This window comes from Platichthys flesus, chromosome 1, assembly GCF_949316205.1.
Source record: "Platichthys flesus chromosome 1, fPlaFle2.1, whole genome shotgun sequence".
In the NCBI taxonomy this organism is placed as follows: Eukaryota; Metazoa; Chordata; class Actinopteri; order Pleuronectiformes; family Pleuronectidae; genus Platichthys; species Platichthys flesus.
In genome coordinates, this window is record NC_084945.1 from 2,696,318 (window position 1) to 2,708,707 (window position 12,390).

The window sequence follows — 12,390 nt, forward strand, 5'->3', positions numbered from 1 at the left end:
TTTGTTCCTCCGGACACCAGGATGACACAACATGAGCACGGAGGCATTTTGTGTGTTTTATTTTCTGTTGTTTATTACTACGTTTGAAGAATCAGTAACCATTTACTGTGTCGACATAATGGTGAGTAGATAAAGAGTGAATTCAAATTTTTGGGTGAACTTTACCCTTTAAATGAGCCTGTGGAATTAAAACTGTTTGGTAAAACTAAAATCCTCCCTGGACGCTTCCTGCCTGTGTCTGTGACACTTTAACTTCCTGTGGACAAATCACTGAACTTTGCAAAATCCAAAGTCTCTTGTGTTTATAGTACTTTCATATGTTTTATGGTGTAAACCTGCTTGGGCAATAAAACCTGATTATGATTCTGTACATAATGTACATACTCAGCACTTTTAATTTGTATTCTTTTGCCTTTTTATAACGTTATATCTTATCTTCTGATTCTGAAATGTTGACGTCGTAAAATATAGAAATACAAAGTGGATTCATTAATAGTGAATATAATTATTAATTATATAAATGTTGTACATTTCTGATTTTACATTATTTCCTGCATGTTGAATACTGAAGCATGTATTAGTATGTGTGTGTTTGTATGTGTGTGTTTGTGTGTGTGTGTTGGTGTGTGTATGTGTGTGCGTGTGAGGTGCATGTTATTATTTCCCACAGCACGTGAACGCTGCACGAACTCCTCCTCCTCCCGCGCCTCCTCGCCGTGCGTGTGCCCGCCGGTGAAGGCGCGCGCACGGGGAGGTGGCAGGGGGTTGTGCTCGCTCCCGGCTCCCGGTGCTCTCTGACCCCAGCGGCGGCTCCGTCTCACTGCACCGAGCCTCGCTCTCCTTCTCCCCGCTGTCCGCCTGCGTCTCTCTGCCTCCTCTCCGGTTCTCCCCCTCTCCCCCTCTCTCTCTCTCTCGCTCTCTCTGTCTCCCCCCCTCCTCCTCCTGCTCCTGCTCCTCCTCCGCTCTCTTGTCTGGTTCCTACCCACAGGAGAGAGGTCCCGCCGGGTCGAAGGTTCTGCCCTGCCCGCCCAGACTGCCGCAACCTCCGGCTTCTGCTGCCGCCTGCCGTCGCCGCATGGACCCGCGTCCCTCCGCCTCCACCGCCGCGTAGAGGGCGACCCCGACCCGACACTCCACCTCCGGGCAGATTCAAACAAAAAAACACCCGCTTCTGGAAAAGCAACCACCAAAGGTAGAGCCACCTTTCCGCCTTGTTGTTGGGGGGAAGCACCGGGGCCGGGAGGGCGCGGACCCGGGGAGGAGAGGGAGGAATCCCCGACACAAAGCCGTCGGTTGAAAGGTGGCTTGTCATCCGGGAGGAAGAGCAGGAGGTTAGCCGCCGTGACACCCGCCTCCTCCCCGGCGCTGCGCTGCCTTTCACCGGGGGAGGAGGAGGGAGAGGGAGAGCATCGCGCGGATCTTTCTCTCTTTTCCATCCTTTTAAAAAAATATATTTTTTTTATTATTATTATTTTTAATTTTTTTGTGGGTCGGTTCGATTTGTGCAGGCGCGCGGAGCGTCGCCCTCCCACCGCGTAGCCGACATGCACGCTCTCACACGGGGTCAATCTGTTTCGCCTTCGCCCCCTCTGCTGCACCGGAGCAATTCCTCCGCGTGAAGTTAGCTACACGGTGTGGGTCTGCAGCACTGCCTGTGTCTGTGTGTGCGTGGAGCCTGGTTGTGTTACATTAGCTAACCCGTGTATAGCAATAAAAAAAACTATAATAGCAATAAAAATGTATTATTGCCAGGGCAGGTTTAGCAGCAGGCTAAGCTAGAGAGCTAGTTGCTGTTACTGTAGCCATAAGGTAGGTGCACACACACACACACACACACACACACACACACACAAAGACACACACACACATACACTCACACAGTGAAGCATGCTGCACACAAATCCGTCCTCAGCTCTTTTTTCGGCCTCCATGTGCAAATAAACTGCACATTTTCCAGGTTCCGCATCAGTTGCACTCCAGATTTGTGTGTGTGTGTGTTTCCTCAGTAGAAGTGATCGAGGGACAAGTGTGTGCAAATTATTGTTTTTATTAATTTCTAGAAGGCCCCAGGAAGGACTCACAAGAGCTGGACACACGTCATTTGAACTTTCCAGGACTGTTGTGTTGTTTTGTGCAGCTGCTTAACACTCACTTTTGTCTCTGTGTGCATGTGTGTGTGTGTGTGTGTGTGTTGGAAATGAGTTTACCTACCCTTCTATCTCGGCTGGCATAAATCTTTCAGTCTATAATTCATAGCACACGTCACAGGGAGAAGCAACCGGTTGACCCAGAAAACATGAATCAATTTTCTTTTTCAGTGGAAATAGGACATTTTCTTTAGCTCTACGTTTGGGGCGGTTGTTCAGGATATATATATATATATATTTTTTTTTTTTACTTTGCTCGTTTCAATGAAACTTTGGAGCTGCAGATTTCCCTCCAAAAAGAGAGAGGGGACAGATTTGTAAAATTAAAGTGCATTTTCTTCTTCTTCTTCTTCCTCCTCTTCCTCGTCTTCCTCCTCGTGGGGCTGTGGCGGCAGCAGGAGGTCTGGTATATAAAGCTTGTCAGAGCCCACAGTGGCCACTTTACTGTCAGTCAGGGAGGTCAGACAGGAGGAGGCGCAGGGAGCAAACAGCCAGGTCCGGTGAGTGAGCGCCTGGGAAATGCAAAACCTCCACAGCTGCTTTTTCCTTTTTTTTAATTTTTTTTACTGCTTCTCCTGAATTTAAAATTTAAAAAGTGCATTTTATTCAATTTGTTACGAGCGCAGTTCAGTTGTGGGATTTATTGCGACTGCTCCAGGCCTGGACTGAAGAAGCACATCCTTTTTGTTGCTCCATTTTTTTTGCGTGTTCGGGGTAAATTGTCAGCAGGGAGGCAGAAGCTGTTTCATGGGTTGTGGAGAATTTCATGTTTTATTGAAAAGGCTTTGAAACAATTTGATCACCAGCGGAGACGCGACCTGCAGCGTCTCCTTCTAGGTTTGTTTTAATTCCAACAGGCTGATGCCTCGGAGGACATGCCTGCAGTGGCTTTTTTATTTCTTTTATTTTTACATTTATTAGTTTGCATTACAAAAAACAAAGCAGGTTATGAGCAGCAATTAAAAAAAAAAAATAAAACGTGCCTAGAGATTGTAATCTGACGCCTGAGCAGTCTTAGTGTGAAGTTGTTGGGAAAGAAAAGAGGATTGCAAACCTTTTAACAAGCGATTTAATCCTTTTAAATGAGCAGAATATTGTTTGGAAAGGTTGAGTCAATGTGCCAATTATGCTTTAGCTCACTTTACTGCATTTCTTATTAATTAGGGGTTTCAGGAAGAATGGTTGGAGGTTTTGTTCAAGGTGTTGCAGGGACGTCTTTCAAATTGAAATGGTGGCACGACATGAAAATGAACTTTGTGTTCTCCGAAGCCCAATAAGAAATGTGTAGATGCATATTTACAGAACACATGTTGTGTCTATTGATTATTAGAAAGAGACCCCCCCCCCCCCTTCACTTGATTTCTGCTCTGTCTGTGTCTCTGCCGCAGCCTCAGGGTCGATCTCCTCCTGGTTTTTATTCTGTGAACAGTTGAAATGTGTGTTAGTGGGCTGATCCGCTCGGTGCATGCCTCCTGGTGACTGTGTGTGTGTCTCCCTCTTCTCGGTGCAGCTTGTCGTGGTCGAGTCGGTCGGCCGGTGGCTGCTGCTGCTGGGAGACTCCCCCCGGGCTCGTTGAGCGGCTCTGAAGGATGACTGCTGCACGGCTCGCTGCTGAATCCCGGTGAACGAACGGCGTCTCATGTCCACACGGCGGAAGGATGGCTCATGGCAAAGTGACCATCGCGGTGGACGAGTACAGCTCCAACCCCACACAGGCCTTCACACACTATAACATCAACCAGAGCCGCTTCCAACCTCCACATGTCCACATGTAAGTACACACACACACACACACACTGTGGACACCTAGGAGCTTGTCAACTATAATCAGGAATACCAGAATTTTCCTTAATTGCATTCTGCCTATTTTAATTAAAAAACACAATGGATTTATATTTTAATTCAACTTTTAGGGGGTTTTATATGAAGTTTTATCCAGAACATCAGGACATTGAAAAAAAAAAGAAGCAGCTTTGCAGAAATTAGGCGCTTTGACAGGAAGCCAATCAGGAGCCTCTTTGATGCAGAGTCTTTGTTTATACTTGAATTTAATTGGCTCAAGCTCAGAGAGGCTACGGTGGCTCGGAGAGGACAAAAAAAAGTTACAGATGCTAATGTTGAAATTGAATATTACTGTTTAGAAAGATTGTGGCGATTGACACATTTGAAAGACAAAGAGTGAAAGCGTCTCAGAATGTGGTCCTACCCGCTGTGCCTCACGGACGGCGTGGTGCCGCTGGTCGCGTCATGTGACCGGTGTCCCTTGTGCCAGGTTGTTGTTACGATGCACAGAGACTTTTTTTTGCATCGGGCCGCTCTTGTTATTTATTTACGAGACCAGTTGCTTAGCGTGGCTCTTGTCTGATGTGGTTATGCTCTGCCTCTCATTAGTGGGTCAGAGCGCTGCGACCCATCAGCCCTCGACATGCAGACACTCATCATCAGAGCGCCGGCTGCGTTTTATCTCCAAACAGATTTCTAACTCGGAGCCGCCGCTCGCTTTGTGTCTTCTCACAATTACGGCGGTTTGGAGCTTTTGGTGAAAGGCCTGTGACCGGTTGTTGTGTAGGTGGTTGTGGTTACATGTGCAGGTTGTTTGAGAGCTTTTATATTCACTGAGAGTAGAGATGAGTAAAACGTTAACCTGCAGCAGGAAGAAGAAGAAGAAGAAGTGATTGAGGAAGAGGAGCAGAGAGCTGCCTGCGCACGGTGTCATGTTGTGTAGCTTGATTGAACTTCTATTCTTTGTTGTGTAACTTTGGTTTGATTGGACTCTTGTTCATTTATATTGCTTGTTCATTTATATTTGATCACCTCTCCTGGTTTCTCTGTTCCCTTTTTTTTTGCATTTTCCAAATTGCAGCTGCAACAAATCAGGAATCGATAAAATCTTTGGCCTAAATAAATGAAATATGAATCTTATCTGAGCCGATTTTATGCATCAGAGCAACTTGAACTTTATGTTGTGCAAAGTAGACGCTGGATGTGAAAGTGGAGCCCGAGCGAACACTGTGCACTAATTACGTGAGTGCCATTGTTCTCTTTGTTATGGATTTGACACTAAGATAAATGCAAATCTGCCATCTTGACATATAATTAAATGGTTAAGGGGAAAATCACAGTTGAGCTCATTCCCATTAACAAAAGGCAAAATGGGAATATCACGTCAAGTCTAAAAAAGAGATTCAAACTGTTTTAGAATTCACTGTAAATTAGACATTTTTCTCAACTATATGTTTTTTTAAACTCCCGTCAGTTATCAAAAACCTTAACGTTGGTCTTGTGGATTAATTTCTGGTCAGACTGAAGTTTAAGATGAGATTCATGTAAAGACCACGTTGTGACTTAAGTTGTAAAGTCCTCACTCAGTCACCGTGTTGCGTTCAGGTGCAGGGAATTTGCAACTCACATGATCCACGTACAGAAGCATCAGGAATTATTGAATCTGAGCTGTAGAGGAAGATTCGGGCAACGGGCCGAGATCTCTCTAGAGCTTCAGACACACACACACACACACATACCAACACACACTCACTGCTTCGCTCTGGAGAATCGACCACATCTGCCAAACAAGTTGTTGTTGTTGTTGTTGTTTCATCTTATTTACCGCAGACACTCCACAGTTCCCTCTGGATGATCACTTTCATGTAAACAGGATTACTTTGGAGGGGACAGTCATATCGTGGACGCTCACCTCCCTCCCGGTGTTGGCAGCCTTCACGTTATTGTGCCGCCGTGTTGTTTTGGGATTCCTCAGCTGCGAGCGGCCGAGCTGCCAGGGATGTGGAGAGAGAGAGACAAGGTCACCTCGCACTTTGTGTTACGTCAGTCCGTTTTAATGGTTGACAAAGGCGGCAATAAATCAGGACAAATGCTTCAATATGAATCAGGGAAGACGCGGAGCCCGGTTCATATAAACAGATTCTAGTTTGATGTTTGAAGAGGCTCCCTCGGTTTTTCTCCTTTTTGATAATGAAATACGAAACAGTACAAAACAAGCTTTCATATAAAACGTCCTCCATAAGGTTGTTTTTCTGTCTCTTACTATATAATCCTGCTCTGAGTGACATTGGTGGCTTTTATTCTCTGTTCCCTGGAAAGTCCTCTTTATTCTGAAGTGCTGCACCAGTTGACCATAAGCAAAGTTCACCGGATTAACATTACATTAAAGAAACATCACGTAGAAGTAGAGGAAACAAGCAAAGTGGGAATGAATGGATCCGCCTGATGCTTTGGAGGAAAACCCCTGAAAATGAAAGTCTCTCTAAGTGGATCCTCATCTGGAGACGCTTTAGTTTTATTCCAGGTGTCGACAAACAAAAACACAGCCGACGTTTTTTGTGCCTCTGTAGCTATAAAAAGCAGCTGTTGATTTATTAAGAAGGAGTCGGAGCAGGAGGAGTCTTCTAGCTTCTGCAGCTGTGACACAGTGACTGTGTTTCAGGGGCAGAGACGAGTTAAATGTCCTGAAACCTGGAACAAATAATCCAAATGTTCATCCAGCTCATCGACATTAAAACGCTCCTTGCCCGTAATGTGCGGCCCTGCTGATTTTTCCATCTTCACCACGGCAGTCTGTGGAGGTGAAGCCCCCGTAGGAAGGGGATGTGTTGGAGCCGCGGGGCCTCTCAGCAGATATGTGTTTGGATAAATACATTAGGCTGTTTCCTGGCTTCCACAGAGCCTGCAGTGTTTTACTTTGTCATTCTTAAACTCAGACTGGGAACCCTGGGATCGCACACACACACACACACACACACACTCTCTCTCTCTCCCATCCCCCCAGTATGTTGAAGTGCTTATAGAATACAAGCTCTGTTCTGGGAAAGTAAAGGCTTGTTTAGATTGGAGAGATAATGATCCGACTTGTTCGAGGTTCCTCTCTCTCTGCATCCACAGGATTTGAGCATAAATAAAGTTGTTTCTTCTCTTAAAGCGACGCAGGAAAAAAAGAATCAAGTGAGGCGGTTGCTGCGCCGTTTGAAATACTATCCGTGCCTTAATGGTCCCCCCCCCGCCCTTACACAGATTATTTAGATTTGTGGGATGGAGTACAGCAGTACCTTTTGTGCGGTGTGGAAGGTTTTGCTCTCTGAACCACATATGAAAACATTCTTGTAGAGCGTGCACACACTCCAGACTGACACACACAGACACACACACACAGACACACACACAGTGGCAGTTACAGGCTAATGCTGTGGAACGTGACCCTGAAGTCAAAGTGGTCCTTCTTCAGAGCATGGGACGTCTGTCTGTGAGTGAGCCACAGACTCAGTGCAGCCCTGTTTATGTCTGGTTTCTCTTTCTGTCACGTGAAAACGAGAAAACGCTCAGCAACTGGGAACAGATGCTTCCAGTTGGGACTCCTAATGGCTTCAGATCCAATTTGAGCCGGATCGAGGCCAGACTGTGGGAAGGCCCGACGCTCACATGCAAGACGGACAAACTGACAAGAGCTGGAACCAGAGGGACTTTGAGAGCGTTTTGAATAGTTTGAAGACGTCTTGACTGAAGAAGCTTTAAAAAGGCCTCGATTGTTGTTATCGGTCTCAGGGAGAAGGTTCACGACGAATCACTCAAACCATCTTTTGATCTCAACAGTTGCTTTCACACTTTCAAACTATTGTGAGATTATTAATCCCTATTTCTCTTTTATTACCTATAGATTAGGGAATTTACTACTTATCATAATAAAATTAAAGTCTAAAGTAGTATTTTTGCACTCGTACTTTTACTAGGAGTGCATCATACAATAAGCAGCCACCTCAGGATGTGTGGTGTTTACATTTGTATTCTTCTAGAGAAGTACATCTGTTGTGGTTACCTGATTTATTAAGGTAAAACAAAAAAAACGTCTTTACACTTGTAAACAAAGAGGAGACGCCTCCTGAAAACACTGTTAAATAATCTATTCCTTTTTATATATGGTTATTTATTTAAAAACATTATTCATCCCAGACACCTGAGCTCAATACATTAATTTTACTCTTGGTAAAACAACCCCCCCCCCCCCTTCTCCCTTCACAAAAAAAAAATCCACATTAACAAACTCCTTCTCCTCCAGATGCCTTGTTAATTATTCCCGCCTTCTGAATAATTGAGGAGCTCATGAATATGAATCATTTAAAGACGCTGCCTGCATCCATGCACGTGGATGTTCTGACACCAGATTCACACATTCATCTTAACAGCGTCCTGCGTCTTATTAATGAACTCCTGCAGGACTTTTTATGTGACTTATTTCCGTGTCTGGGTACAGGGCAATAATGCTGTAAAAGTAGTAAAGGAAATAGTTTGGAATTATGATTTTTTTATTGGACGTGTTTCTGCACAGCGAGAGGAACAGATCCAGTTTCACAGCTTCAAGGATAAAGGAACATTTTTGGAATAGAAATCTATATTTTCTTGAATCTTGTTGTGGAAAACAAGTTAAAACTTGTGTAGTCAAACTCCTCTGCATGTGCTTTAGAGATAAAATAATGCTCAGATCGTGAAGTTGTTGAAAACATGCGTTAAAGCTCTGTGTGTCAGTTTCTCCCCCCCCCCACACTCGCTGCATTGAGCATCTGATGGAAACAGGAACAAGGCTCAAAGTTTCATTTTGCTTTCTGTGATTTTTGGAGGGAGAACCAGTCGTTCAACCTCCTCCACTTCTCATCCTGCTGAACTTTGTCATTGTAACTGCAGATAAAACACATTTGTCTTGGCTTTTAGAAATATATATATAACATATATCATATTTCACGTTTGAGCCTGAACATTTGTTTTTACTTTTCTCTTTTTGCATTTCTTTTCTCCAAGTAGCCGCGGCTAGGAGGCTTTTTACTGTTCTGCTGTAATACAGTTGTTTTATTAGTTTGTGGTGCGGCTTAAAAAATCGGAGCCTGAACTCCACGTAGGGTCTGTTCTTGTTTGTGGTCGTGTCTCCAGAAGACAGGCGATCAGATGACGATGCACTTTCACAAACCAAAACGTGCTGAGGGGCGTTTGACTGATTCCTGTGTGCTGCATGTTGCCACTGTGAGTTTTCTCTGCTGCCTCTGCACCTTGTACGTGGCAGGCGGTCAGGATTGGTCAGCCGCACTGTGTAGCAGAGACTTCTAATCTCGACCCACATCTTCGATCCCTTTTTTATTGATTCAAACGGGTCCAATAGGTTGAGAAAACAAGCTGCAGTCGGCTTTTTGAGGAGGACTAAGGTTCCTGTGCTCCAGTGTCAGATAATACACACCAAACAGAAAAGGGTGTGGAGGATTTGGGGCGTTTTCTGAGCTGAAAGTCTGAAACGAGCCTGATTTGTGATTTAATCCATTTGATCTGGTTACTTTGGGTTGAGTGGGCTGCGTCTACCTGGACCCGACTGGTTTTAGTCGATAACGTGCATGATCCTGGTCATTTAGTTCATTTCGTTGCAGTGGTAACATGATGGTATTACTATCAGCATCGCCAAATTCAGTCGCGGTACTTCACACTGGTTCTAATGCACCAAATAAATGCCCTCTTCTTTTTCTTCTTCTTTTGTTTAACGCTGTCTCTGCTTCCTGCGATTGATCTGAAGGTCTGAGCCGAACCATGGTTCAGTCGGATCCAGAACCTAGACCGCCTCTTTTGGTCGAACTCATAAGAAACTCTCAAATCTTCATGTGTTCTCGGTAAAGTAAACATTATTTGGGGGGAACTGAAAACACATCAGTCGCCTGGAAATCTATGATTACTAATCAGTGGTACCTATGAAAGGAGGGGTTAGGGTTAGGGGTCCAATCAGTGCAGCCTCATTTTCACCTCGCACTTCCCCTTCTTCTATTCACTGGCAGACAGTTAATGGAGGCGCAGCAGTCAGACTTTCTCTCTGGAGAACAAAGAGCCGGTCCCGTGTCGTGGCCTTTTCTTTCTGCCGGCCTGCTGCTGCTCGTCGGCGGGGGTGAAGGAGTGAAGGAGCTTTTGTAACAGGAGAACCCTTGATTAAGTTCCCTCTCCACCCCTGACCTGCCGGTGGAGCCCGTCGGGATGGCGGTGTTGGTAGTGAGAGTGTGTGTGTGTGTGTGTGTGTGTGTGTGTGTGTGTGTGTGTGTGTGTGTGTGTGTGTGTGTGTGTGTGTGTGTGTGTGTGTGTGTGTGTGTGTGTGTGTGTGTGTGTGTGTGTGTGTGTGTGTGTGTGTGTGTGTGTGTGTGTGTGTGTGGGGGGGTGGTTAAGTGACAGTTGACATTGGACAGGACTGCTGTTTTTCAGATTGAAGCCCTTTTGATGTCTTTGGGCTTTTTGGCCTCTGAGCCTCCACAGCCTGGCATCGCAGGGCACGATCTCCCGATGAGGTCATTTCCTCCCTCGTCTGGTAAAGCCGGGCGTATCTCCACCGCGCTGGGTCGGAGACGGAGCAGGGTCTGGCTGCCCCTTTTATCATTCTGCTTGGGGGGGGGGTCCCGGGCCCTGGATGCAGCGATAGCACCCCTGCTAAGGAGGTTGTTGTTTCTCGTAGCGGGGGGGGGGGGGGGGGGGGGGGTTAAAACAGTAGCGGGTGGGGCGTCAAACCACTTCCCCTTTGACATGAACCAGAGGTGAAGTAATCTGATTCTGCAACTTCTTCACCCAGCAAGTCCTGGATTATGCTTTTTAAAGTTCTTCGTGCAAATAGACATGAACCATTTCTTAGCTTAACTCCTCATGGAAGCTTGAACACTGAGACGCTCCTTCTTCCTTCCTGCTGGAATGCACCCCCCATCTTTAGAAATAGGAAACAAGTGGTTTAATTCCTCTGCGACTAAACCAGTGGACAGAACAGCGTTGAATTACAAAACATGTCCGTCAACAGATCGATGAGCTTCTCCTGTCGCGGTGCTGTAAAGTGCAGGCGTGGGGGTTTCTTTGTTTAAAGCCGTGTTGTCTGTGCAGGTGAACATTACTCTGCCAGGTAGTTCTTCTTCTTCTTCTTCTTCTTCTTCCTCGGGAGCCACGTGGTGCACATCTCCCCACTCGGCCTCCCATCAGCCCTGCAGCCAGGCAGACTGTCAGCAGCACAATTAAGGGCTGAGCCATAATGAAAGGGGCATTAGCAGAAGCAATTTATTTCTCAGCGCAGCGCCGGAAGGTTTCTCCGCCGCAGATATTCCAGCGCAGGCTTTGTGTGCTCGTCGCCTTTTAATGAAAGAAGAAGTAAGAGGACGAGGACGCACCCCCCCGTGAACAGGGGGAGTGGGGTCGGGGGGGTTGGGATTAAGACAAAAGGGCGTAATATTTTCTGTTAAATCAATTAAATCACCTTTTTTTTTTTTTACATTTTCCGTGGCATTCTACATTCTGTGTGCCCTACTTGTTCCTGTCGGGTTTTCTTGTCTCCCACCTTTGCCTCTCTCTCCTCTCCCATGTGCACCCCCTTCCCTGCCACCACCATCACCACCAGCACCAGCACCACCAGCACAAACCCCCTCTCCGTTATTCCGGTGTTCATTTTGTTCCTCTGAAGTTTATTGAATTAGCGCAGACAGCTGAAACGCAGAAGATAAGAGAGGCGCTCGCTCTCTGCTCCTCTCAGAGAAATGGTATTGCACCGTGGATGAGTGAGCTGTGTGTGTGTGTGTGTGTGTGTGTGTGTGTGTGTGTGTGTGTGTGTCGGTCTATAGGAGGGGGAGGGGAACTGATGCAGAGGTTAGAGAAAGAGGAAACGAGGAGCATTGTGTTTTGATGTTTCTCCTGAAAGAGCGCTGAAAAGAATCTGTGAGCTCAGTATTTAGTTTTTTGTCTTCAGTCCGGTTGTGATTAGCTTTGGAATTTGTCTCTCCGTGTTGTGGACGCACAAACATCACATTTTCTCTGACACTCTTTGTTGTGTATTTCAACAGCGAGTTGTCGACGCACACTGGTGCGTTTACAGTTATTCATCAGCGACTGAGATTCTCCTTCTGATTATCAAAGGAACGTTTTGTCTGGAAACGGCTCAACGTTCCAACCAGACCGACTCAAAACCAGGAAACTTGCTTTAATTTTTTTACGGATTGTCTGAATTATGATATTTGCCATAAACTGTTAACTTGAAGAGCACAACTAGTTTCAGGAAAACTTGCTGAGACAAATTTATAATTAACAGATCAATCTGTCGTGTCAGATGATCTTTGAAAGTATTTTAAAGAAGTAAAAGTACATGAATAAAACCTTTCCAGTGGAAACACTGTGCAGTTCAGCTCTAGTTGATTAGCTGAATCTTTCCACATTCCCCCCTTTGACCCCGGAGGTTTGAGGTGGATGG

At 45.7% G+C, this 12,390-nt stretch overlaps 1 protein-coding gene across 2 annotated transcripts in view; it reads left to right on the forward strand.

Moving 5' to 3' along the window:
• The first annotated feature begins 733 nt into the window (after window positions 1-733).
• Window positions 734-12,390, forward strand: part of mpped2a (metallophosphoesterase domain containing 2a) — a 51,383-nt gene continuing 39,726 nt past the window's right edge. Inside the window, exons 1-2 of one of the 2 annotated variants that reach the window (XM_062392316.1) lie at window positions 734-1,192; window positions 3,658-3,918. In XM_062392316.1, coding sequence (XP_062248300.1) covers window positions 3,806-3,918 — 113 coding nt within the window. In that variant the 5' untranslated portion in view covers window positions 734-1,192; window positions 3,658-3,805. Of the gene's footprint in view, window positions 1,193-2,471; window positions 2,648-3,657; window positions 3,919-12,390 lie in introns of those variants that run through there. The other variant, XM_062392324.1, reaches the window with a different exon arrangement.